At 42.6% G+C, this 26,637-nt stretch overlaps 2 protein-coding genes across 14 annotated transcripts in view; one reads left to right on the top strand and one right to left on the bottom strand.

Moving 5' to 3' along the window:
* Positions 1 to 7,211, top strand: part of CAST (calpastatin) — a 125,299-nt gene extending 118,088 nt beyond the window's left edge. For all 8 annotated transcript variants that reach the window (XM_055429450.2, XM_055429449.2, XM_055429453.2 and 5 more), the window contains 3 exons: positions 983 to 1,054; positions 6,072 to 6,137; positions 7,039 to 7,211. In XM_055429450.2, the coding sequence (XP_055285425.2) occupies positions 983 to 1,054; positions 6,072 to 6,122 (123 nt within the window). In that variant the 3' untranslated portion in view covers positions 6,123 to 6,137; positions 7,039 to 7,211. The remainder of the gene's footprint in view (positions 1 to 982; positions 1,055 to 6,071; positions 6,138 to 7,038) is intronic.
* Positions 7,212 to 8,603: 1,392 nt separating this feature from the next.
* Positions 8,604 to 26,637, bottom strand: part of ERAP1 (endoplasmic reticulum aminopeptidase 1) — a 43,089-nt gene continuing 25,055 nt past the window's right edge. For all 6 annotated transcript variants that reach the window (XM_055429477.2, XM_088838454.1, XM_055429472.2 and 3 more), the window contains 11 exons: positions 26,182 to 26,313; positions 25,954 to 26,025; positions 24,553 to 24,707; positions 22,231 to 22,310; positions 21,491 to 21,674; positions 19,606 to 19,762; positions 18,761 to 18,945; positions 16,831 to 16,992; positions 16,264 to 16,404; positions 15,643 to 15,724; positions 8,604 to 11,350 (listed from right to left, as the gene is read on the bottom strand). In XM_055429477.2, coding sequence (XP_055285452.2) covers positions 11,195 to 11,350; positions 15,643 to 15,724; positions 16,264 to 16,404; positions 16,831 to 16,992; positions 18,761 to 18,945; positions 19,606 to 19,762; positions 21,491 to 21,674; positions 22,231 to 22,310; positions 24,553 to 24,707; positions 25,954 to 26,025; positions 26,182 to 26,313 — 1,506 coding nt within the window. In that variant the 3' untranslated portion in view covers positions 8,604 to 11,194. The remainder of the gene's footprint in view (positions 11,351 to 15,642; positions 15,725 to 16,263; positions 16,405 to 16,830; positions 16,993 to 18,760; positions 18,946 to 19,605; positions 19,763 to 21,490; positions 21,675 to 22,230; positions 22,311 to 24,552; positions 24,708 to 25,953; positions 26,026 to 26,181; positions 26,314 to 26,637) is intronic.

Genomic DNA, 26,637 nt, shown 5'->3' with positions numbered 1-26,637 from the left:
TGTAACAGTAATGCTTTATCTGTGGTCATTTAAAAGGAGAGCAGCCCCTCACCCTTTGCCCTCTGGGGCTTCCTCCCCTTTTCTGCCCTGAGCAGCTCCCCTCCTTACCCCTCAGAGACCAGCTCAAGCCTCTACTGCTCCAGGAAGCTCTCCCTGTCTGCTTCTCCCTTTCCAGGTCAGGGGCTTCTCCTCTGTGCCATCCCTGCGCTGTGAGTTCCCTGTCCTGTGGGCCTCACCCCACTGAGCTGTGGGCTTTAGACAGCAGTCATGTGTCCGGTAGCTCTGTGGTCAGCATCAGCAAAATGCCTGGTGCATAGCAGGAGATCGAATGCGAATGGAAAGAAAAGTGTAATCCATCAAATAGAAGGAAAAGTGAAATGAGTGTCCTCCATTGGTATTTTCAGAAGAATTAAAATGCACATGGTTTCAGCAGGTATTAAACATACTTCCCCATCACTGAATTGTCAGTCTTCCCTATCTTGTGTGATTTAATTTCTAGATCACATCAGGATCCTATTTCTCAGCTCCTGGACCCTCATCAATAATGCCTTTTTGGTGAATGGACTTTACTTTTGTGTGTGACTGGCCCTAGCTCACTCTGGTTTCTTCCACTGTTAGATTCTTCTTCCATAACTCTGAAAGCAGTGTCCTCTTGGCACATAGAAACCAGTCCTGATAGAACCAGGCTCTATTTTGATGAGCAAAATACAGTCTGAGTGCATCATAAAAATTGGCAGGATGTCAACATGAGTCACCTTTTCCTCATTTTTTTCCTTCTTACCTCCCACCTTGAATACCTCTGTGTGCGTTCACTGTGGTTCAAAAAGTCATGACTGTGAAATACTCAAGTTTTCATTATTTAGTTAAACTGGAGATTCCAGGCTCCTAAAAAGAAGAGTCTGGGTCGACTTGCTTGCAGCAGCAGTTAGTTGCTAGATGGGGTGCTGGCCGCAACAGCCTCATTCCATCTCCTCTGCTCTAGGACAAAGACAAAAAGCCTGCTTCCACTGCCAGAGCACCCAGGAATGGCGGGAAAGCAAAGGATTCCACAAAGGTAAGTTCAAAGCTCGGTCGTGTCCGACTCTTTGTTACCCCCATGGCCTGTAGCCCACCAAGCTCCTCTATCCATGGGATTTCCCAGGCAAGAGTACTGGAGTGGGTTGCCATTTCCTTCTCCAGGGCATCTTCCTGACTCAGGGATTGAACCTTGGTCTCCCGCACTGCAGGAAGACTCTTTACCATCTGAGCCACCAGGGAAGCCCCCACCAGGGCAGTAAATAGATGACAAATGAGCTTGGCAATTACAGGGAACGGCGCGTTCTTAGTCATTTAGTTTCTGCTTGGGGTCTATTTAGAATGAAACCATTTTTAAGCACTATCTTTACCCTAGCACGTCTTGCCAAAGAAACTGAAGTTTTAAAGATGTTTATTTTTTTTAAATTTTATTTTAATTGGAGGTTAATTCCATTACAATATTGGAGTGGTTTTTGCCATACATTGACATGAATCAGCCATGATATATATTATTTTATAAAGTAATTGATACTTAAGTATCAATATTACTTATCAATAATCAGTATTCAGTAAGTATCAACTTACTGAAGGAACAAAGATTCGGAACACAATTGAAATGTCCTGCGTTGCCAGCCCTTGTCACACAAAGTCCCAGTGTCAGCTGTGCTGCTCTGGGGTGCGTGGAGGCCCTCTCCCTTCATCAGCCCCAAATACTTTGCACTCCCTTGTTGCTGCTTTCCCTACCGTGTGCAGAAAGCCTTGCCTCCTACTTAAAAAGAAAACTGAGGGTGCCTTGCAGGAAATAACCAAGACCCCCTTCCTGTCTTCCTCCTAGCAAACCCACTCTCCCCTCCTTGCCTGCAGCCCCTTCTCTCTCTCTCTCTCAAGGGGTCACTAACTCTCTCCAGGCTTCCCTGGTTGCTCAGCTGGTAAAGAATCCGTCAGCAATGTGGGAAACCAGGGTTTGATCCCCAGGTTGGGAAGATCCCCTGGAGAAGGAAAAGGGTACCCACTCTGGTATGCTGGCCTGGAGAATTCCATGAACTCTGTAGTCCATGGGGTCCCAAAGAGTCAGTCCTGAATATTCACTGAAAGGACTGATCCTGAAGCGGACACTCCAATACTTTGGCCACCTGATGCGAAGAACCAACTCATTGGAAAAGACCCTGATGCTGGGAAAGATTGAAGGCAGGGGGAGAAGGGGACGGCAGAGGATGAGATGGTTGGATGGCATCACCGGCTCAATGGACATGAGTTTGAGTAAGCTCTGGGAGTTGGTGATGGACAGAGAGGCCTGGCGTGCTGCAGTCCTTGGGGTCGCAAAGAGTCGGACACGACTGAGCGACTGAACTGAACTCTCTCCAGTATCTTTGTCTCATTTCCTTTGTAATACAAACACATTCCAGCTCTTCAACAACTCAAAAGCCCTATTCCCTCCATCCCCTCACCTCCTTGGAAGCTTTGTCTCTGTGACCCCTGCCCCCCCTTCTTGAGCTCTCCCTGAGAACAGCAATGACGTGCTGGTTGCTGTATTGTCTCCTTATCAGTCCTTATATGTTCTCTCGGGGTGTGCTTTGGGGCATTAGATCTGATGCTGTAATGACTGAGACTTCGGGATCGGTGAATATTTTCTAGCTTTACCTCCCCAGAGACCCAGACTAACACTTCCTACCTCACGTTTCCACTTGGGTAAACATTGACAGTACAGATCCATATACATTATTTCATCAAGTCTAAGTTGCCACCAATTATTGAGAAAAAGTCAACAGTTTGATTACGATGTTAGTCATCATAACAGCAAATTAAGACATGTTAAAATATGCGTGCGTGGCAAAGGAGATGACACCACCAGAGAATTTAGCTTCTGTAAATCTTGGAACAGGAAAGCAGAGAACTGGAGAAGCCCTTACCGTTTCTGAGATCCAGTATACTCACATTAAATACTAGCAGTCTTTCCTCCCAGCTGGTACCTCATTTTGCACATTGTTATGGAAAGCAGAACGGAGACTAATGAGTGGATCTGGTTTCTTAGAGCTGGGCGTTAATGCAGCATGGCACTGTGAAAGCTTCCTATTATTAAAATGACTCAAACCGTGGTTAGGAAAGGAGTGGAAGTTGGATTGGATAGACAACTTCTGGGTCCCCTCCAATTCTAAAACCACAGTATTCAAGTGGTTATGACTGTTAATTCCAATTATAACGAGAAATAAAAGATACAGGTCCGGAAACGATAATCCAGCTGCATCCAAACTCTTAAAAAGCAAGACGGTGAGTTCTGGTTCAAGGTGGTGATGTAGAAAAGATCAGCTCGCCTTGTACCATGGAAGCACCAGATCTACAGCTGTATATGCAACAGTTTCCTCTAGGAAAAAGCTCCCACGGTGATCTGAATGACTCCTATCCATTGGGCCGATAAAAGAAGGCCAGCATCAAAGAAGGTAGAAGAGGCTGCGACAGACTCGACATAAATCCAGTCCCAACACAGTTAACTCACCATCAGAAGGAAACTCAAAACTCAGAGCTTCTCCCGAGGAGCAAATTAGGTTGAACCCCCACGGCAGCACCCCAACCTTTAAAGACCACCTGAGAGATGAGCACACAAAACCTCTAGCTTTGGGAAGCCAATGGAGCTTGTGTCCAGAAGGCCACAGTAAACTGAGGAAAGGTTCTTCAAGGGCTCATGAGCTCAGACTCACCCGCACCCCCGACAAAGCAATCAGAGCTACAGTTCTTAGCCAGCCACCATCCCCCAGAGTGCTGCACAGACCGCAGATTAAAACACACCCCAGCTTTCTGTGTAAGAGGCCTCCTTGCTTGTCCTGCAGCTTCGGTGTGAGGAGCAGGCCTCCGATTTGGCAGAAGATGCCCAGCTGTGCTCTTAGGAGACATATGCTGGATGCTCACCACCATCGAGCTATTTCCCCATCTCGCTCCAGGTCACCAGTATCTCCCAGAAAGGGGACTTTGACACTTAACTAGAGGCCAAATTTTTGTAACTGCCCCCCAGGGGGGCACTTCCTGATCACCTGCTGTGGCCCTTCAAGACTATTATGTTTGTATATTGAACGAATGAAAATAAGATAGGCTGCTTGAACACTTACAGTGTTTTGAGAGATGATCAAGAGTCAGGGTTTAATAGTAAAGTTCATCTCCCACACGAGGCCACTCCTTCAAGACGGGAAGAGGTGACTGTTTTATCTAATGCACAGAAGCCAACACAGAGAGTCAAGGAAAATGGAGAAATGGAAGAAGACATTCCAAACGATTAAAACCTCAGGATAGAAACCTTAATGAAGCGGTTTGCCTGATGAGTTCAAAGTAACGGTCATAAAGATGCTCACCAAACTTGGGAGAAGAATGGATGAACACAGTGAGAACTTCAACAAAGATATAGGAAAGATACGAGAAAGTAACAAATAGTCACAGAGCTGAAGAATACAATAATGGAACCGAAAAAAACACCAGAGGGGTTCAACAGCAGACTAGAAGCAGAAGTAAGGATCCAGGAACTCAAGGACAGAGCAACAGGACTCACCCAGTCAAAGCAGCAAAAAAAAAAAAAAAATAGTAAAGATAGCCGAAAAGACTTATCAGACAGTATCACACAGACCAACACAGGTGAACATTTGTATTATGGGAGTCCCAAAAGGAGAAGCAAGAGAGAAAGAGACAAAGAACTTATTGACATAAGTAATGGCTAAAACCTTCTCTAACCTGGGGAAGGAAACAGACATTCATATCCAGGAAGCCCAGATGCTTTCAAATAAGAAGAATCCAAAGACACATTAAAATGTCAAAAGTTAAAGACAAGGAGAGGAATTTGAGTGTACCAAAAGAAAAACAACTTTTTACATACAAGGGGCCTCCGTTAAGACTCTCAGCAGATTTTCAACAGAAATTTCGCAGGCCAGAAAAGGAGTATCATGATATATTTTCAAAGTGCTGGAAGACAAAAACACCAAGAATATTCTCTTCTTAGAAAAACTGTCATTCAGTACGGAAGGAAAGAAAAAGTTTTCCCAATAAGCAAAAGCTAAAGGAGTTCATCACTATTAAACCAGTCTTACAAGTAACGTTAAAAAGACTTATTTAAGCTGAAAAGCATGCTAATTAGTAATGGGAAAAGAATCAAAATACAAATCTCACTGGTAAAGGTTAATATACAGCAAACTTCAGAATAATTTAATGTTGTAAAGGTGGTGTATTAATCACTGATAAAGCTAGTATGAAGTTTAAAAGACAAAAGTAGTTTAAAAAAATAGCTAACTATAATAATTAAGGGATACGCAAGATTAAAAAGATATTAAATGGACATCAAAAACATAAAACATGAGGGTGATGAGTAAAGCTGTGGAGCTGTGGAATGTGTTCAAACCTAAGTAGTTCTCAACTTGAAATATAAATGTAAGCTGTTATATGTAAGCCTTCTGGTAAACACAGAGTAGATACATGGAAACCTTTGGTAGATACGCGAAAGAGAAAGGAACCTAGCATACTACTGCAGGAAATCATCAAATCACAAAAGGGGAGAGCCAGAGAAGGAGGAACACAGAAACTACAGAACAGTCAGCAAACGGTTCACAGAATGGCAATACGTACATAATTATTAATACGTACTTTGAAAGTAGTGAGCTAAATTCCCCATAATACAGAGAGGTAGAATGGATTAAAAAAAAAGATGCATCTATATACACTGCCTATAAGAAACTCACTTCAAATTTAAGGACAGACTGAAAGTGAAGATATGGAAAAAATAGGCCTTGCCAGTGGCAACCAATTATGTTGGCCTTCAAAAAAAACCAAAGTCTAGAGCAGAACATTTAGAATCACTTAAGGTTATTTTTAGTTTATAAACTTCAAGGGAAAGAAAGAATTCAGTGTTTGGGCTAAATAAAATACTTAAAAAGGACTATCTTATTTTCCCCTGCTAACTGCCACCTTTTACCTTTTTAAACCTGAAAAGCATGTTTCCTCATAAAGCTGTTCTGGGTGATCAGCTTTGGGTACTCAATCCAGAAAATAAAGAACTCATTGATGGTTTTTGCTTGTCCTTTTAGGCAAAGGAGGAAACTTCCAAGCCAAAAGCTGATGGGAAAAGTACAAGTTAAAGTTCACACTATTTGGTAAGTTGGGTGTTTGTCACAAATGAAGACCACTGTGCCTTCTACCAGCCTGTGTGTTACAGGTGAGAGAAACTGAGTCCACTTCTTGAGTATTTCATGCCCTCTTTATGCTCTTGGCATGAAATGGACGCTGCAAAATCTGTAGAGTAATTCCCTGAAAAGCAATAAATGGTGCTTCCATAGTGTTTAAAAACATTAATCTTATAATTAAAAGCTCTTTAAAATATTAGGCCAGGCTCTTAAACAAAATGACCATCTAAGTCTAGTTGACTCTTTGAAACCCAGATGCCTATGACTACAGGCTACTGTGGCAAAGTAAAATTGACAAGTTACATCTTATGGTGAAATGGCCTTATGATCTAGATATTACCCAAAACACTTGTGGGGTGAGGAGAAGTACACACCTACGGTCTGATGGTAATTACAGGGTTTTGAGAATAGGGCAAAGGAAAAGACTGATAACTTGTGTTCATCTTAGTTTTAGAAAGTAAAGCCCTGTGTTTGATTCTACTTTATGGTAACTGAAGAGCTGGTATGGATGAGGAAGACTCTGACATCTGTCTTGAGAGCTAGGCCCTCCTTAATGTCAAAGAGAAGAGGTCTTTCTAAATGACAAAAGCATATAATTACTTGCTGCAAAAAAATCTAAAAGAAATAACAATGTAGGTTAAATTGGATTGGGCTTTCTCACCATGATTCACTTTTATTTCCTATAGAGGAAGGTATACTGATTAGAACTGCTCCAAAGATTTTCCCCAAAATTTAAAAAAAAAAAGTTTTTCTTCTAATTTTCTACTCTAATATCTGCTTATAGTAAATGCATCCTTAGATTTATTATGCCTGTAATAAGAAAGTAACATATCAAATGGTTCACTGGATTTTCTTTTTTTAATTTTTCAAGGTATCTGCATATGAAATCTTCAGCGGGTAGATGGTGACTTCTGAAGAACAAAAGGCTTTGACAACAGAAACAATTTCTGGGTGGCTTCTAGACAGTGGTATTTGTTGAGTCTTTTGACATCCTAAACATTGTCTGTTATTCTTTTCCTGAAAAGAAACTGAATTTGTCTGGTTCACCTGTGTTATTCTACTGAGTATTGATAAACTTTGAATTTTTAAAAATCGTCTTCAGTTGGGAGAGAAAGGAACTTTATATTTCTAAGAGATACATTTGATAGTTTCTTAAAGCAGGGCACACAAAAGGAAAAACCTTTGCAAACTTTTGCACATTCTCCCCACAGTGCCTGTAAATCTCATTAGTATTTTCAATTTGCACTTAATTATTTTTGTTGTTAGCATTTGGAAAACGATGCCTCACGTGTTCTTCAGTGTTCTGATTTCTCATGACCCCTTTCCTCTTGGACTTTTGAACTGTATTTGATGTTTCTTTGGGTTGATGTTTATAAGTCAGTCATAAAATACTGTGCATTGGGCACATGTCTCCTCTTGAGCTGCTAATCGTAGAGACCCTGGACAGACCAGGAAGCGCCGTACCCCCCCTTTCAGGTTGAACTTCTCTTTGCCGGAGGTTAAGACTTCTGCACCTTGTCCGCACAGACCCACCAGGACTTGACTCAAGTCAGAAGAGCAAAATGCAGACTATGTCACTGCATAACAAGTTTCAAGAATAACAAAATCTAATTCTTAGAATCCTCACATGGCTTGATCTCTGCCGCAGTACTGCCTTAAGCTGGGCTTGCCATCCTCTCTCTGTGAAACCCGAATAGCAGCTGTTAGCGTAGAGCCATTGTCACATGAGTCTTGCCCTGTACAGCATGTGGCTTAATGGAAGTTGGGTTTATTACCAAATACAAAAACAAACTTCTGCTTAAAAATAAAAAAGATCTTTTTAACATTAAAAAAAAAATCTGTTTTTTCCCCCATAGCCATTTAAGAACTAGGGAGGGTCTGATATCCCACAACTTGAAAAGGTTTCTCATATTTTTCTGAATGGTTGATGAAGATAGCACTGATGAAATTCAGTGATCAAAATCCCATCTTAATTTTCTGATAGTGAACGAAGGAAAAGATATCAGGTACGGATATCATAAAACGGATTTGGAATTCCTGGTTTCAGAGAGTACAGCCTTCCTTCGCATCTGTTTAAACTATTTCTTAGGACTTGGCAATTTCACTAAAAATAAGTAGTATCACTGATACTGTCTAATGGGGTAGGAGGCAAGCAAAATAACAACACTGCTTATCATGGGCATCCAGTTCTATTAATACTGCCTCTTTAAAAATCACACACATGCACATGCCTGAGATTGCAAACTTCATCCACTTCAAATGCTCTGTCTCCATCTCATGAGAGATAAAGGCATTATTAGTCTAAATCTGGGAAATATAAGCCAGCATTATGGTAACTTAAACAGACCTTTTCAAGGCACTAACAAGAAAACAAACACTTTTCCTGGGGGATTTTAACTATGTGTCTATAGGTAGTACAGAGTTGTTTTGTTTAAAAAAAAAAAAAAAAAAGTGAAACCTTTGACACTGACAGATGTGTTTGCAAAGATATGACTCCAGTATTACTAATTTACATGCATATATAAAGTTTTTTAAATTACGTACCAAATCCAGAGATTTAAGAAATGCCTGTAAAAGTAAACATTTATTTAAGGTTCTCTGAATATGCCTTTTGTTTATTCAAAATGTCTTCAAGACTTGAGTGTCTGCTGGTAATTAATGATGAACTGAGTAAGCTACAGGATCTAAATCAGTCCTTTTTCCCATCTCATTTGCAGTGAATAATTGCAAATATTTGCTTAGAGGTAAATGACATTTTTTATTACCAAAAAGGGTTTTGCACAGTGTTGTGGTGATGTGTGTCTCTTTAGAAAATGGACTTCTCCAAAAGCAAATGAAAATAGGTTCCTCAGGTGACCAAAACCGAAAACCACTGTTTCCATGTTTCATTACTCAAGATAGAAGATGCAATTAAAGGAAAGTATTTTACATTAAAATCTTGGCTTTGTATGTTTTTTAGAAGGAAAACACCTGGGGGGTATAAATTACCAGTGATTTCTTTTTTTTAGTTCTTAAACCATTAAGTCAGGCAGTATATATGAAAATGGAATTATAAACACATTTATGTCCAGAAAAGACCTTCTATTCCATAGTGTATTAGAACACATTGACATTTTTCATATCCGATTCCTTTAAGTTTTGCAATATATTAAACTCATAAAAGATTTCAACTCCAATACCATACCTGGTCTTCGCTTCAGTTCAGTTCAGTTCAGTTGCTCAGTCGTGTCCGACTCTTTGCGACCCCATGAATCACAGCACGCCAGGCCTCCCTGTCCATCACCAACTCCCGGAGTTCACTCAAACTCATGTCCACAGAGTCGGTGATACCATCCAGCCATCTCATTCTCAGTCGTCCCCTTCTCCTCCCGCCCCCAATCCTTCCCAGCATCAGAGTCTTTTCCAGTGAGTCAACTCGTCACATTAGGTGGCCAAAGTATTGGAGTTTCAGCTTTAGCATCAGTCCTTCCAATGAACACCCAGGATCAATCTCTTTTAGGATGGACTGGTTGGATCTCCTTGCAGTCCAAGGGACTCGCGAGTCCTCTCTAGCACCACAGTTCAAAAACATCAATTCTTCGGCGATCAGCTTTCTTCACAGTCTAACTCTCACATCCATACATGACCACTGGAAAAACCATAGCCTCGACTAGACGGCAAAGCAATGTCTAGGCTGATATAAGAAAGTAATTTCAATTTCACAGTAGCTTACATTTAGTAGAGTCTGCAGTGCCCACTGGCAGTAAGGGCCAACAACAAGTTATTTAAGGATTAAAAAACAGACCATCTCATCCTCTGTCGGCCCCATCTCCTCCCACCTTCAATCTTTCCCAGCATCAGGGTCTTTTCAAATGAGTTAGTTCTTCAATGGTTGGATGGCATCACCGACTCAATGGACATGAGTTTGAGTAAACTCCGGGAACTGGTGATGGACAGGGGGGCCTGGTGTGCTGCAGTCCATGGGGTCGCAAAGAGTCGGACACAACTGACCAACTCAACTGAACTGAAACCAGACCAAATAAGAAACAAGGAGGGGAAGCATCAAATACCGAAGGATCGATAACTCTCAGGTTCAACTTCCAATGAAAGGTTTCTCTTCTAGACCTGAAAGCACTCTGCTTTTGCAGAAGGGACACTGCTGGTCAGTGGCCTTGAGGAAATAGATGGCACCCTCTAATTAGGATTAGCTCAGGAGGGCTCTATGGAAGGTGTTTGTGGGGATTTTGTTTTGTTTTTAAACAAGAATATGAGCAGGCTGTATGAAAACCACGAGTCCAGACAGGGCTAACGAAAGCCAGGCTTCCGCTTCCCCCTTGCAGAGTTGAGAGGAGGAAGCATCTTACTAGCACAGAGATGCAGAAGCCTGGCAGGAAAGAGGGCCACCTCCCTGGAGCTGAGCCCTTTGGCTGGAGGTCAGCCTGAGGCTACCTGCAAGGGAGCCAGGGCAATAAAGACCCTCACCTGCTCTCTCCCCAACCCCAGCTCTGATCTGCCCTCCTGGGAGTGCAGCCGAAGCTGGAGGACAGGGAAACCTCGTGATGTGGCCGGACAGGTCAGCCCCTGGGCAAGCGGCAAGCGGGAGAAAGCTGGGATGGAGAGAGGGCGTTCTGGCTCAGTCAGCACCCCAGGGGTTCATGGTTCAGTAGTCATCACTGTTGGGAGTCTTCCCAGGAGACTGACGCAGCAGCGTACGAATGACAAGCGCGTGGGGAGCAGGGATGTGGAGACCACGGGGCTTCAGTATACAATGTAAGAAGAAAAAGGAACTTCACTTCTCCATAGTAGGGAACCCCCAACCTGGGTGTACATTTTGGGGTCACACCTATAAGGGAACACGTGGTGGCAGCAACTCCCTGAGGAAAGCGTGAAGCAGCCAATCTTCACGAAAAGGAAGGAGTGAAATGAATTGAAGGGGCAAGAAGCATCTTCAGTGGGTGCCAAGCTGGCCCATCTCCACTTTGAAAATATTCACATTCAACAGAAGTTTGGAAATTACACATCACAGGAACCGGCCAAGAGCCGAACCATTAGAGAAGGGTAAGCTTCTCATTTTGCAGCCACACTTTGATCTTATCAAAATTCTTATCCATCCAACGTATGTTTTCCTCGATGGTTTCAATGGTTTGTTGAACACAACGGAGCTGAGAGCCGTTTTCCTTCAAAGAGCTGAAGAATTCTTTTACCTTGTGGGGGAAAAAATCGTGCTTTTAAAATTTTGTTTTCAGGTTACACAAATGTAAGTTCAGGCTAGTTAAAACTGAAGCCAGAATTCCAGCATTTGTCAAAATTCTACAGAGAAGGCAGGGCCAGGTGTCTGGATACGATTATGGACATAAACTTGAGCTCTGAAATGAGCTCATACCTCATGATGTCAAGTGTTGTGCTTTTTTTTTTTTTCTCTCTGCAGCTTTTTAAAATTTATTCACAGTTGCCAGATTCTAAAAGACTTCGGGGTTTACCATTTTATAATTAACTTTTAATCTTGTATATCTATTTTATGCATCATCTGTGACATACACACTGATGCACTTAACATTTTTAAACATGTCTGAAAAAAGCAGAATGTGTAGAATCTCTTCTTTGCCAAGCCAAACAGCTTCAGCCACATAAAGTGCAGTCTTTCTCTATGGCCCTGGCCACGAATGTTATTATAGAAACACTGCAGGGATCGGGGTTCTTATGGTAGTAATACCCCAAACCTTGCCAATTTTTTTTCTCCTAATCCACAATTGATGTATTGTTCCCTCCAGATAAAATCCACACAACATTCCCCACGGTTTTAGAGAGATAAGAGCCACTTGGCTATCTCCTCGAAAATATCTGCTGTCGTTTCTCTGCTGGGTTTTAGCCCCTTTAAGATCACAGGAGGAATAGCTTGGCCTGGCAACAGCATTGACCATTGTGCTACTCTCTCTCACCATCAAGGGTTCTTAACCTTTTCCCATAAATTTTCACAGCATTAATCCATCAATTTTTGATTTCGTAGACAGGAAGCAAGTCTCAGCCAAGATGTTTTATTTATTCAGCATGGATTCCAGACAGTTAATTCCTTAAAAATCCATGTCATAATCATAAGTTTGGGGAGAGGAGGCGGGGAAGAATGGGCTTTTGAAAGATCAAATTCCAATTTTAAATGATTCAGGGTTGTTTTAAAATTAAACTCAGTAGAACTTTTCAGTGAGCTGAAGGCATGTCTTCCCGCTATAACAACCTAGAGAACACCCCACTTCACTGTCCTGCCTTAAATCGTAACTCAACCTACTGTTTCTCTATCAGAATTCAAGATTAATTAATATGCTATTTAAAAAATCACTCAGGGAAAAATCCTGTGCTAAACCATCAAGGAAAAGTATATGAAAAAGAAAATATGTGTGGCTGAGTCACTTTGCTATGCAAGAAAAATTAACATTGTAAATAAACTATACTTCAATAAAATGTAAAAAATAAAAAAATCACTCTGGGCACTCTTCAGTCAAACCACATCAACGGTTTTACTAATTGGTCAAATTAATTAGTCCTAAAGAAGCTTAACAGGATAGTACTAAAAAATACCTACAACAGCTCTGAACAAAGCCAGTTGTTAACCCCTGCCCTTCAACTTTTCTGGACCCAGATTTATCACTCCTGTCTTCATCTGTCTTGGGAAATCCAGCATCTCAGCTGAGGACATAAATGATTCATCCTTGCCTCCTTGAGAACATTTTCTGTGCAATCAGCAGCCTGATATATGGGTAGAGTCAATGATTAACTTCTCCAGGACTCAGATTGCTCGTCTGTAACACTGCAGAGCATTGGTGAGGACGCCGTTGTGTAATGTGGGTGAAGTGCAGAACCTAAATCCCAGAGGGTGTAACAGGGACTCACCCACATCCATTTCTTCATGAACATTGACTCTGATACTTACTCGTGCCTCTGGCTTAATGACTGCACAAGACACTGAGGATGAGGCCATGAGTCAGGCAAGCACCCTGTCCTCATGGAGCTTACAGTCTGCCAGAGGAGACAAGAAGTGAACAGGGATGACTCTGCGCCGCAGTGGAGAAAAATAAGCCCAGGCCACGATCGCAGCTGGGGAGGGGGTGGCCTGCCTTTGACAAAGTGGTCTGCGGACGTGATGACACTTGAGCTCAGGCCTCTGCAGAACAAAATGAACCTTCCCAGTCTAAAGCTGGGGACAGAGCAAGCCAGGAAGAAGAAGGAAAAAGCGCGGAGGCTTTGAGCTGGGAGAAACACCCGGTGGGGCCCAGGAGCAGGAGACTGAGTGGCTGAGACGGCAAACACAGAAGTGTGCAGGAATGAGCCGGAGAGGCGGGCAGGGGCCGGGTCATCGTGGGCTTATCCACACGGGAAGGAGAGGTTTGAGATGTCAAGAGCAACGGCAAGAGTTCCCAGAAAGGGTCAGTCCACCGTGGGTTGGTTTTCAGTTTTTAGGATGCAAAATGGTTTGGTGCTGGCCAAGTGGCAGGAGGAAGGCCAGTCAGGAGGCTATCACTGTAGACCCAGGCAAGAGATGAGAAAGGCTTGGCCACGCTAAGAGCAGAGGGGTGCCCAGAGAGGATGGACAAGCAGGAAGCAGAGCCAACAGAACCCAGGAGGAGCTGGAGGCGAGGGGAAGGGAGGGCGCGGGATGGTGCCTGCATGTTAAATGTCAGCAGCACATGTTCCATTCTGACAGCGTATCAGGCTCTCTCATTTACATCTCCTGAGGCAGAGGTTTTGTCCCTGATGCTTCCTCTGCACACAACACGCTCCTCCTAGACGTCTCCATTTCCGTCTGCACCTGCTCACACGTCCGCTCGTCATCCCACAGGACCCGGCGTCATCCCTTACCTAGTCACTCACTCTCCTTCCCCTGCCTTATTCATCTTCAGGGCATATAACTACCCGACATAGGCTGAGGTGTCCCTGCCTGTCTGATTCTCCTGGTAGAATATAAGCTCTGTGAGGGCAGGGACTTTGTCTATCCTGTTTCATCACTGTAGCCCTGACAACTAAAGCCATAACTGCTGGAGAGTAAGGATGAAATACATCTTGAATGCATCAATGAGAAAATGAATGATCAGTCAATAAATGAAATCTTTTGTTACTGCACATCTGGTCACAGCCCCTGGCTGGTCCTGCAGTCATCACACAGAGTATCTCCACCATAGACCTCACTAGAAGGTCAAACTTGAATTATTGTGTGCAAGTTAATTTTACAAGCCTGGATGAAACTACTGAAAAACTGGAGAAATAAGGGTTGTCACATTTCTTTTTCATTTTCAAAGCAGTCTCTATCAAGCTAGATCATGGAACTACACAACTGAACCATTCCTAAAAAAGTGAATATTAGGCTCTTGGCTTTTATCTAAATGCAACATTTTTAAAGCCATGTAAAATGTGTTCTACAACTTTACTGTAGAGAGCACTGTTAGAGAAGAGCCAGGCTTCCCAGGTGGCTTAGTGGGTAAAGAATCTGCCTGCAATGCAGGAGTTGCAGGAGCTGGGGGTTCGATCCCTGGGTTGGGAAGATCCCCTGGAGAACAGCACGGCAACCCACTGCAGTATTCTTGCCTGGAGAATCCCACGGACAGAGGAGCCTACAGTCCATAGCCTCGCAAAGAGTCGGACACAATTGAAGTGACTGAGCACACACACATGCACCTCTACAAAACGACCCATTAAGACTGAAAAGTTAAGTTGCTGTTGGTTTTCTTCTCGCGAAGCCATGTCGGGACGCGGCAAAGGCGGGAAAGGCCTGGGGAAAGGCGGTGCTAAGCGCCATAGAAGAAGGGAAAAAAAAGACGGAAAAGTGTGCTTTTGTGGAAAACGTGCATGTTCCATGGGTCTCTCTTGCATGACAATAACACATACGGTTTTCTCATCTTTCCTTGGCTGCTAGGAAACTGTGATAAATTTAGGGGACAACTGCAATAAATTGTCCTCAGCACAAATTCCTCATACAATTACCTCTTTCTGAACATTATGCAGCTTTTTGTTAATATTGTTTTATATGTAGACCTTACAAGTGGCCTAAAATTATTTCTGAAAGTAGATAGTACATAAAGTAAGTAATGGGAAACCATGAGCTTGAATAGTTGAGAACCTAGTTTCCAAACCGGCCTCTTTCAAAAATAACTAGATGATCACTTTAGTCACTTATTCCTCCAATAATCACTTTTAACATCCTAAATAGGGATTAGATGTCTAAGTAATTTTTTAAGCCCTAAAATTTCCAAAGGCAGAGCCAGGACTTCTAAACATGTTTGGGGAGAGGCACAGCTTTCAATTATTTGTAACTGATTTTTTGCTAAAATCAAAACCACCATACTGAACAAAACACACATCCAGAAAGAACATGCACTCAGTGACAAAATTCATTTCTAACTCAGCAGACCCTTCAAGTATTTTACTGACCCCCTATTTATTAGATAACCTATTAGCTAACTGTCACTTAGGTTTAAAAAGAAAGCTTTTCATTTTATTTTTTTTTTACCTCTTCGAGCCGTGCTCTTGTTGAGAACTGATTTGTTGTTCCCGTGACCATGTAGGCTATGGAATTTGAGCCAAGTTCAAACCTAGAAATAGAAATTGTCAAAATATATTATGAAGTATTTGCTCATTCCATATGTATTTTTAAGTGCCTCAACATAATCCACCAAACACTAGTTGGGCATGAAAAAGATAAGATATGATCCTTAGCTCCAGGGGGCTATGATCTAGTTGTAAAAAATAAACACATCAGCCACTGAATAAAAGATAAAGTACCCAAAAGAAAATGACACAAGTAATAAGTGCTGCTAACAAGGGCAGATGCAATGAGCAGAAGTACTAAATAGAAGACTTGGATTGAACTGTGCAGAAGAAGGCTTCATGTAGGTCACAGGGTATAGGAAAAGATTATTCCACGTGGCATGAAAAACTTGGCCACCCAGATCCACTAGTTAACACTGAATTAGAGTTTCATATTTTCTAAGGATATTTTGGGTACCTCTACCTCCTGTCTTCAGTCAAAAGAACCCCTTTAGATAACTCCTGGTATCTGACAAACTCGGCTAAAACCCAGCGAGGTTCAGGAATTTTTCCCAGTCATAGCACAATTTTTGGCACGACTTACTTTTGCACAAGTTTGTTCCAGTTTTCCCTCAGAAACTGCCAGGCCAACGGATATCCCACTGGGTTTCTGCCAATAGCTCTAAGAATATCTGGAAACTCTTGAGTTTTTATTACATCTCCCTTAAAACTTTGATCTAGTAGCCTAGAATGATTAAGAGACGTGTTAGCAATGAAGAGACCCTGAAAAAGTTCTGAACTTTTTAATACAATGATTTGTGAAAGAAAAAAAGTTGAGAAACTCACTATAGCTACATAATAATAAAAACTAACATTTATATTTACAACACTCCTCATATATTCTCTGTTTTTGCTCACAAGTGGCTAAATAAGGATACCAAGTATATGTTTCTAAATGCGTTAAAGATACACAAATACATACTCCTCAAAATATTTTTCCTAACACTCGCTGCTCCCTAATTATTTACCATACACATTAGATGTGCGCCCTCCCGCATAAAGGTTCCCAGCAGAAAACGTGGTTCCTGGCCAAGAGAACAAAAATAGATGCCAGAAGGATCTGCTGTCATTTAATTCCTCTTGGCTACATGAACATGAGTGAGTCACTCACCACTGAAGCTTTTCTTTATTTTGGCTGGTACAGAGAGCAAATTCAATTTCGTTTTTCTCGGTACTGGACAATGACGACTGGTATTTACTATAAAGAAAATCCCATCCTTCGAGGGTCTGGGCCCCCACGGCAAACACTGCCAAGCTCACATCGTTGGGCAGGCTGTGGAAAAGAACACACCCGGAGAAATGCTGGGATGAAGGCTGTGTCTGCATGCAGGGGACTGACTTACGAAATGATAAATTGGCTCCACAATCAGAGACACGTGCTAGGAAATACAAACAGGAATAACCTCTTTCCTTCAGTAACATTTTATGAAAGAGGCAAGAAAGAGTAACTGAAATTAGGTTTTAAGTAGCCTTCTCAAAAATATACTGTGAAATGCATCTGCTTCTAACATACTTGAATGATGCCAAGTGACTCAATAGGTAGTCACTTTTCAAGACAAAAGGAAAAAAATTCAAACTAGACTTAAGATGAAGTCTATGAACAAAAGTCAGGAACCCAATAGGACCACTGTTTGTAGGCATTTCTTTTATTTCCTGCATGGGATTTAAGCCACAAATATAAAAGGACTTGATCCCTGCCCCGTATCCCTCTGTGTCCCCTCCCCACCTGTCAAGAGCTTGAGAGGCCTGCAACAGCTCCGATGAGAGGCACTGCCTCTGTTCCTGTCCAGCACAGCTGTTTCAGTTCCAACAAGGTTTTGTATCCTTGTGTGTGTGTGTATGTGTGCTCACTCAGTCATGTCTGACTTCACCAGGCTCCTCTGTCCATGCCATGGGATTATCCTGGCAAGAGTACATAACAGGTTGCCATTTTCTACTCCAGGGGATCTTCCCAACCCAGGGATCGAACCTGTGTCTCTTGTGTCTCCTGCGTTGGCAGGCAGGTTCTTAACCACTGCTGCTGCTGCTGTCGCTTCAGTCATACTGACTCCGTGCGACCCCATAGATGGCCACCCACCAGGCTCCCCCGTCCCTGGGACTCTCCAGGCAAGAACACTGGAGTGGGTTGTCATTGCCTTCTCTAATCTCTGGAGTCACCTGAGAAGCCACCTTTGTATCCTTGAAGCGAAGTGAAGTAAAAGTTGCTCAGTCGTGTTTGACTGTTTGCCACCCCATGCCACTTGTGTGAGAGTCGTGTCACTGTTTGCCACACAGTCCATGGGATTCTCCAGGACAGAACACTGGAGTGGGTAGCCTTTCCCTGCTCCAGGGGATCTTCCCAACCCAGGGATCGAACCCAGGTCTCCTGCACTGCAGGTGGATTCTTTACCAGCTGAGACACCAGGGAAGCCCAACAATACAGGAGTGGGTAGCCTATCCCTTCTCCAGCAGATCTTCCCTACCCCAATAGAACCGGGGTCTCCTGCATTGCAGGCGGATTCTTTATTGACTGAGCTATCAGGGAAACCCAAAAGAAAGGATTATCTGAGGCCAAGTGAAAGTCGCTCCATTGTGTCCCGACTCTTTGTGACCCCATGGACTATACAGTTAATGGAACTCTCCAGTCCAGAATCCTGGAGTGGGTAGCCTTTCCCTTAGCTCCAGGGGATCTTCCCAACCCAGGGATCAAACCCCAGTCTCCCACATTGCAGGTGGATTCTTAACCAGCTGAGCCACAAGGGAAGCCCTTTTGTATCCTTGGCAATACCAAAAAAACCCAGTAAATATTCTAATCCCATTCTAACTGTTCAGATACTTGACTTTTGTGCATAGAAGTTTCCTCTTAGCATTTCTTCGAGCAGAAAGTTGAGAGGGGCATAGATAAATCTAAAAGAAAAAAAATATTATTTTCCCCAAAGAGCACCAGAAGAGTCTTATCTATACTATTTTCTTTTTTTTTGCCCCCAACATTGAGTTATGATGATGGAAGACAGAAAAGATACCCCTAACATGAACAAACTAGTTGCTCAATAAAAACAGACCTCAGGTTCCCGTCGGCTTCCTGCCACTGTCTGAAATAGCCTTCTGCCTTCTGCACGCAGGGCTGGTACTTGCGCACGCAGGCGAGGAGCAGCAGCTGACTCCGCAGCATCCGCTCCGAGACGGAGCCTTCATCTGTCCACGTCTGCTTGTCAATGAGGTCCCTCAGCAGCCTGATGAGAAAGGCCTGTGGGACAGCCACACCTGCCATCAGTCATCTCGTGGTTTACAGAACTCAGTACACCCTCGGGAGATGGGGGTTGTTTCTTAAAGCTTAGCCCAACTCAGATTTTCAAAACCATGCGGTTTGGATTCTATTTAATTATAAAAGGGGTCAAAAGCAAGAAATGATGAATGATTCGAGTATTTCCCTAACCATCTTATAAACATATATTTAGTCTACTTAAAATCAGGATGAGCTGCCACTTTCAAAACACACTAAAAGAGACAGTCGATGTGACATTTTGAAAGCAAATTATACAAGACTTCGTGACATTTTGCCAAAAGTAACAACTGTGTGCCTCCTGCTTAAGTACCTGAGTCCCAGAAAATCTTAAGAGCAACCATCACAATACAGAAGTAAAATGACATAAAGAATTAGCCACACGAGGGAATGACAAGCCCCTGAAACTTAAGAAAAGGATCTGACAGTGTCGTGCCTATTTTTAGTACCAAAATAAAACCAAAATCTTCACGGGTCAACTCAGATATAGAGATAATTGCAACTTTCTTTAAAATATATCAAGACATGTATATAAAATATACACCACGGTGAGAAATCTTTTCCACACACACACCAAAGCAAACTGGTTATCTAAAAATTATTTGGTTTATTCCAGCCTTTTACCTTGAATTGAGTTTCCACTTCATTCATATCTCTCTTCTCCATTAACTTATACATCGGTATCAGCTCATTCAAACCTTGAAATACTGGCATGATTTCAGTTTCATGCTTCAGGTACAAGGTTAAATCCAAGGCTTTTTCAATTGACAGCTTTCCAATGCTGGTCAAGAGACACCAGTGTTAGCAGTTTGAAAGAAAAATCCAGGAAATCAACTATTTGCTTCACAAATTATTTTAACAAGCTTCCAGCAAAACATTCAGTCAGATATAGACAACTCCTTACAGATAATGATCTTTATACTAATAGCTTTCCTGTCCCATATAAAACAACACGTGGCATGTTTGCACTGTGAAGGAACTTTCTCGAATAGCAGAGCTAGGGTTCACCAGCTCTGCTGGTTGTGGCTAAGACACAGTGGCAGCAGGTCAGCATCTGTCCCTCTAGGAAACATCAAACCTTGCTGGACTGGCAGAGTGAAACAGGAACTGTGATCAGAGATCCCTCAGGAAGCTTCACCAGAGAGGCTGCCACTAAGTCACCAGTGTGAGTCCCTGGAGTTAACACATCCTCGTCTCCGTTTCAAAAAGAAACTGAATATAAGAACAGAATTTTGGATTCTGAGGGACAAGGCGAGGTGGGATGATTTGGGAGAATAGCACTGAAACATGTATATTATCGTATATGAAGCAGATCGCCAGTCCAGGTTTGATGCATGAGACAGGGTGCCCGGAGCTGGTGCACTGGGATGACCCTGAGGGATGGGATGGGGCGGGAAGTGAGAGGGGGGCTCAGGATGGGAAACACATGTACACCCATGGCTGATTCATGGCAGTGTATGGCAAGACCAATACAATATTGTAAAGTAATTAGCCTCCAATTAAAATAAACAAAATTTTTAAAAAATCTACAAATTAAAAAAAACCAACAAAACAGAAACAATATAGATATAACAAAATTCATCACTATAATGAGAGTTGGTCTTAAAAGCCTCAGTGGCAGGGTACGTGTGCACATAAGCAAACACTGATTTAGGCAGCGGTGAGCTGTGGAGGGGAATATATTCAGGCAGGCAGAAACGGCTTCATAAGCAAACCTTATCTTTATTCCCCACCGCTTTCTGTCACCTTGAGAGGCCCCCAAAGGAAGAACTCAACATTTTAGAGCAGAGAGACATGGAGCTGAGAATTATAGTTTTCTCTCCCACTTGGGAGATTCTTCTTAGACCTCACTTCTACCTAAAGAGTGAAGAAGGTTGAGTTTTAGGCATGGGGGAACATTTCCTGAAAAGCCAATGTTATGGGGAGAAAAAAGGTGGAACATTATCCTCACCCACTCAAAGTTCATTTGGCTGGACCATGTCCTATGAACTACATGCCATAAAGATGCTATGACATCCAGGCATCCAGTTGAGTAGCATGGGGATAGGACAGGGGAACTGCTCTCTTTTAGTCCAAGAGATGTAATGACGACAGCTTAGGTCTGGGCGACCTTAGTCTTCTAAGAAGCCTTCACCCAGCAGGGAGAAACCTGATCTGTTACACACAGTAAGGCCAGGAAAAGCTGCAGGGCTAGGCTTTAAGGGCCAGGCAAGGGGCTTCTCCAGGATGTTGGTCTCCTGGTTTTCTGCACTTCTGCCTCCAACTGATCCAAGTTGTTAATGAAAAAGATTAAAATACAGATTCCTTTCTTTACCTCGGTCCTCAGCAGACACAGATAAGAAGTTAATCCTGAGGCTAAAAGCAACCCTGAATTGTTAGGAGAACTTGGAGAACACATCCTTCAATTTCTTATTAGCAATCAATCATTTTCATCTTTAGAAATCAAAGATTTGAATGATAACAGCAGCTTTCGGGAATAAACCACGACTGTGAGGGGGGCTTGCATTACCTGACAAGCTGAAATGCATTGTTAATGAGACTGGCCCGATCGTTACTGCTGATGGCCGTGTGTGTTCCTTTTAAAAGGCCAGTCAAAGAGTCCCATCCATCATCCTCATAATGCACAATGTAATAGCCATTCATTCCGACATTAAATTTGATCCATTCCACCTCTTCTGGGAGGATAAGCACATCTAGAGCAAATAAAGTAAATCACAGCTCCGTTTTCTCTCTTGACTGGTAAAAGCTTTTCTCATCATAGACTAAAGGCAGGTTTAATACTCAACAATTTTAATACTGAAATGAGTTTCATATTGAACGCACTGCTTTTAGAAACCAGAAAACAGCATCCCAACAGACAAAAGCCAATACTAGTTTAAGACATGAATTTTGTGAGATTTATAGACGTATGAGAAGAATGCTGCCAAGTTTCAGGCCATGTGTATGATGCAACCCACCAACGTTAAAGTCGGGGCGATTTTCCCAAGTGTCTCCTCCTCAGCATTATATAACTCAACTGTTTTATTCCCTACCTGGCAAGATATTGGCCGCCTTTTTTGCAACTGGACAGTATTTTCAAACCTATAGTCTTCACTAGAAATTGAAAGTCAGGGATCTGCTGAAGATGAAGTCTGACCCGATCATTTTTGTTTTAACCAAGATAAATACCCAGGAAAACTGATTATCTAAATCCTGCACATTTAAACGGTTCCTTCTTGAAGTAAGCTAGTTCGGTCCACAATAAATTACCTGTTCTTGTCTTCAGCAAAAAGCGTTGGACTGCATCTGATTTGCTGGTAATGAACGTCAGTGGGACATGCCACAGGACCCTAAGAGAAAGGCAGACAGTTCATTTGCTGATTCAACACAAGCAGTTCCTAAATCACCTATGATGTGCTGGGCACTGGCTTGTTTTAAGAAAGAGGGTACCCAAAACAGCTAGAGTTAAGAGCTCAAAACATCCCCAGCCCATTTCCAGCTTTGTTGGAGCTGCCAGTTCGGGTTTGATTCATTCTTCTTGGACTCCTTGAACAGAGCTAGGAATCTGGGCTCAAGGGAGCCCTGATAGTCTCACAGGGATCTCAGGGGGCGTGACTGTAAAAGTGAGACCACTAGAAGTGGAGGAGTTGACAGCCTGTGCCGTCTACAAAATCATATACTCAGAAGAGCACAGCATCACTTCTGTGGAATTCCTGCCAAGGATGCACAAGCTGAATCTGATTGTGGAAAAAAAAAAAACAGCAGAAAACCCAAATTAAAGGACATTCTTTAAAACAGCTATCCTCTACTCTTCAAAAATATCAAGGTCAAGAAAGATAGACTGAGGAACTGGTTCAGAAATCAAAGAACTACAGAGATGTGACAAGTAAATCAATCTGATCCCACATTAAACCCTGAACCAGGTCTGCTTGTTTTTTTTCTTTTGCTATAAAGACATGATTAGGACCACTGAGTAAAGTTGAATAAGGTTGATACATTTGATAATAGTATTGTATCAAGTTCATTTTATAATTTTAATAAAGGTTCTGTGATTATATAAATCAATTTTCTTTTTTTAGGAAATACTACTTATGACAGATGGGGAAATAGTGTAAACAGTGACCGATTTTATTTTCTTGGGCTGCAGACAGTGACTGCAGCCAAGAAATTAAAAGACGCTTGCTCCTTGGAAGAAAAGCTATGACAAACCTAGACAGCATATTATAAAGCAGAGACATCACTTTGCCAACAAAGATCCATATAGTGAAAGCTATCATTTTTCCAGTAGTCATATATGGATGTGAGAGTTGAACCATAAAGAAGGTTGAGTGCTGAAGAATTGATGCTTTTGAACTATGGTGTTGGAGGAGACGTCTGAGAGTCCCTTGAACAACAAGGAGATCAAACCAGTCCATCCTAAAGGAAATCAACCCTGGATATTCATTGGAAGGACTGATGCTGAAGCTGAAACTCCAATACTTTGGCCACCTGATGTGAAGAGCTGATTCACTGGAAAAGACCCTGATGCTGGGAAAGATTGAAGGCAAAAGGAGAAGGGGGCGGCAGAGGATGAGATGGTTGGATGGCATCACCAACTCAATGGACATGAGTTTAGCAAACTCCAGTAGACAGTGAGGGCCAGGGAAGCCTGGCATGCTGTCGTTTCTGGGGTCACAGGGTTGGACACGACTTAGCAACTGAACAACACACTGAAGTATTTCAGAGTGAAGAGGAATCATGTCTCCAACTTACTCTCAGTTAAAAATATATGTTTGTCATATACACAGAGAGAAATAGATACAGATCATATTTTTTGGAACTGTTTGATATTTTAGGTTACATGTAGACATATGAAATAAATGTGGCGAAGAGTTAACACATATCTGGGCCAAGATTATACGGGAATTCTTTGCTCTCCTTATAACTTCTCCAGAGGTCTGAAATCATTTCAGAAAAAAAAAAAATAGTGTCCATCCAGGGACTGAGCGACTTCACTTTCACTTTTCACTTTCATGCATTGGAGAAGGAAATGACAACCACTCCAGTATTCTTGCCTGGAGAATCACAGGGATGGCGGAGCCTGGTGAGCTGCTGTCTATGGGGTCGCACAGAGTCAGACACGACTGAAGCGACGCAGCAGCAGCAGAGTCAGTCAAGTTGCAGTGTCTCATTTCCAGCAATGTCCTCTGTAGTGTTAAGCTAAACAGGTTTGGATCCAAACCAAACTGGCAAAGAAGAGAAATCAAGTCTCTTGCACTTCCCGGAAATCACCTAAATGTTTATGTCCTCAGCTCCAACCCTACTGACAGGCACTGTTGTAATTTAGTGACAAATGCTTAGAGCTGACTTCAGTCCAGTAACTGAAAATTACCATCATGTCTAACCACAAACCATGAGAATGTTAAAGTAATTATATGTCATCTTTATCCTTTTGAAAAGATGGTGGTGTTTAAGTCAACTTCATAGGGTATTTAGATTTGATTAACATGTTTTGCAACAAAGGGAAGGGCACTAGTTCAAAAACAAGGGTTCATCCTGCCAGACAGACGTCATTACCAAGGCAGCAAATGAGTTTCTCGCTGTGAACCTCACCCGGTTTCTGGGGCGTCAGCCACGCCTTTCACGTAGCACTCTTGCTTCATATACACGTTCCTGCCTCTCACCGCGATGGTTATCAGAGGAAAACCCTTCTGCAGCGTCCAGGTGTTCATCGTGGTTTTCACATCAAGGCCTTCCCGTCGCCAGTGCTGGTTTATGAGAAAAAGGCAGATACATGAACTACTCGGACCCACCTCTAAGAAGAGAACCCAAGCTTGAGCTTGCAGGGGCTGCAGCCAGGGAAGCTCTTCTCTGCCCTTCCTCTGCTGCCAGCCCCTGCCGGCTCCAGCCGTAGCATATCCATCAGAGCACCAACTATTTGCTTTTCCTTCTCTCCCTTCCTTCTGTCTTAAAGACAGGTACCACACCTGGTTCTCCTGGGCAGACCTTGGGTTTGGCATCGGGCACAAAAGCAGGCACGTGTATGAAGGCAGCGGGAGAAAGGACAGAAAGTGGCCAGGTGTGCAACACCTCCGTAAGGATGCTGGCTATCCAACAAGCAAGGTGGGGAAAAGGGCTCCATCGCGAGCCCGTACTTCCCAAGTGATAAAACCGCATGGCCCACAACCCAACAGCCAGCCATTAACTCAAACGAGCATTTATCCTTCGATGCTAAAAAAGCTTTCAAATAATATTTAAGAGCTAATGAAAGGATCAAACATTCCACGGGACACTTCTAGAAACTACGGAATAAATCTGTCTCTGAAAGCAAAACAGCCAAGAAAATAAAAATCAAGTGGATACAATTCTGTTGAATCTCCAGGCTCACACTGAGTTACCTGTGAAAATATTCCACAAGGCCAGATAAACAGAGACTCAGGCTGCTTTGTGATTCAGGTGTTATGAATTCTTTATAGCTTAGCAGTTAAAGACATGAGTTAGATCTCAATTCAAATCCCCGCTCTGCAATTTACTAATCATATGCCTTTGGATTTCATTTCCCCAGCTGTAAAAATAGGGGTAATAGCATTTGCTCATAGGCTTATTGTGAAGAATAAAGCAGATTATACACATAAGTGCTTCACACGTGCCTGACACATCGTAAGTGCCTGAGAATGCTCACGCCATCTATGTTTTTTTTCCCCCACAAATGAAGGGCTATGGAAACAATCGACACAGCCTGATGGATATAGTCCTAATCTACCACAAGAAGCACATCATAAATCTACTGCTTTCCAGAGAGTGAAGTTGAAGAAATTAATATCAGTGAAATGTTACCAAAGAAGGCTGAAAAACTGTAAAAGGCTGTCACTCTGGTATAGTTTAAATGCAGCCTTATCTACAGAGAGACTGATATGATCCAGGATCTCAGAAAGCTTGGCACAAGCTAGCCTTCAAAGAAAATGGAGTAAAAGAATGGGTTTTGGGGTAACACGCACAGATGTGAAAACTTACCGCAGTTGAAGATGAATGTTCACCCCTAGAGCAAAATCCGTCCATGTGCTGTGTGTCATCTGTAGGGCAAATCTAAAAACCGAAAATAGACACATCACTCAGTCCTTAAGAAAAAAGAAAAACCACTCATGATTCTTCTCAGAGGAATTAACGCGGTACAGAACAAAAACAAAATAAGGCAATAAGCCTGTCAACCCCAAACACAGAGATACACGAAAACATACTCACGCTTGCCATACTATTCCACAGGTCCTCGTTTTTTGTGTTTTTATAGCTATACTTCTGCAGATACTTTACAATGCCACTTTTAAATGCGTCGGCACCAAGATAGTCCCTTAGCATATTCAGAATACAAGCTCCCTGAAAAGACCATATAAATAATTGTTAACTGGAGTCCACCTCCATCTCATCTACTGTCACTATGTTGGAGCCATTCGCTAAGATGCAGATGCCATAACATTTTTAGCATCTGATCACTTGTGGAACAATTAGAAAAACTGGGTTACACCTGGACCGTTTGAGGCAGGGGATCAATACGACTCTTCATGCTTTAGTCACCAGGACTGCTATTTTTTTGTCAGTATTCAAGCTTCCCCATCATCTGCTGGCTTCCATGATTCACAGGCGAGTGGGCGACGGTGCAGAATAAACACGGGACTTTGGACCACCACGTGGCTCTCCCGC

The sequence above is a fragment of the Moschus berezovskii genome, chromosome 8 (genome assembly GCF_049115385.1).
Source record: "Moschus berezovskii isolate FMDL1 chromosome 8, NW_MosBer_1.0, whole genome shotgun sequence".
Classification (NCBI taxonomy): domain Eukaryota; kingdom Metazoa; phylum Chordata; class Mammalia; order Artiodactyla; family Moschidae; genus Moschus; species Moschus berezovskii.
The sequence above is the reverse complement of the archived record's forward strand: the minus strand, read 5'-3'. Positions and strand labels throughout refer to the sequence as shown.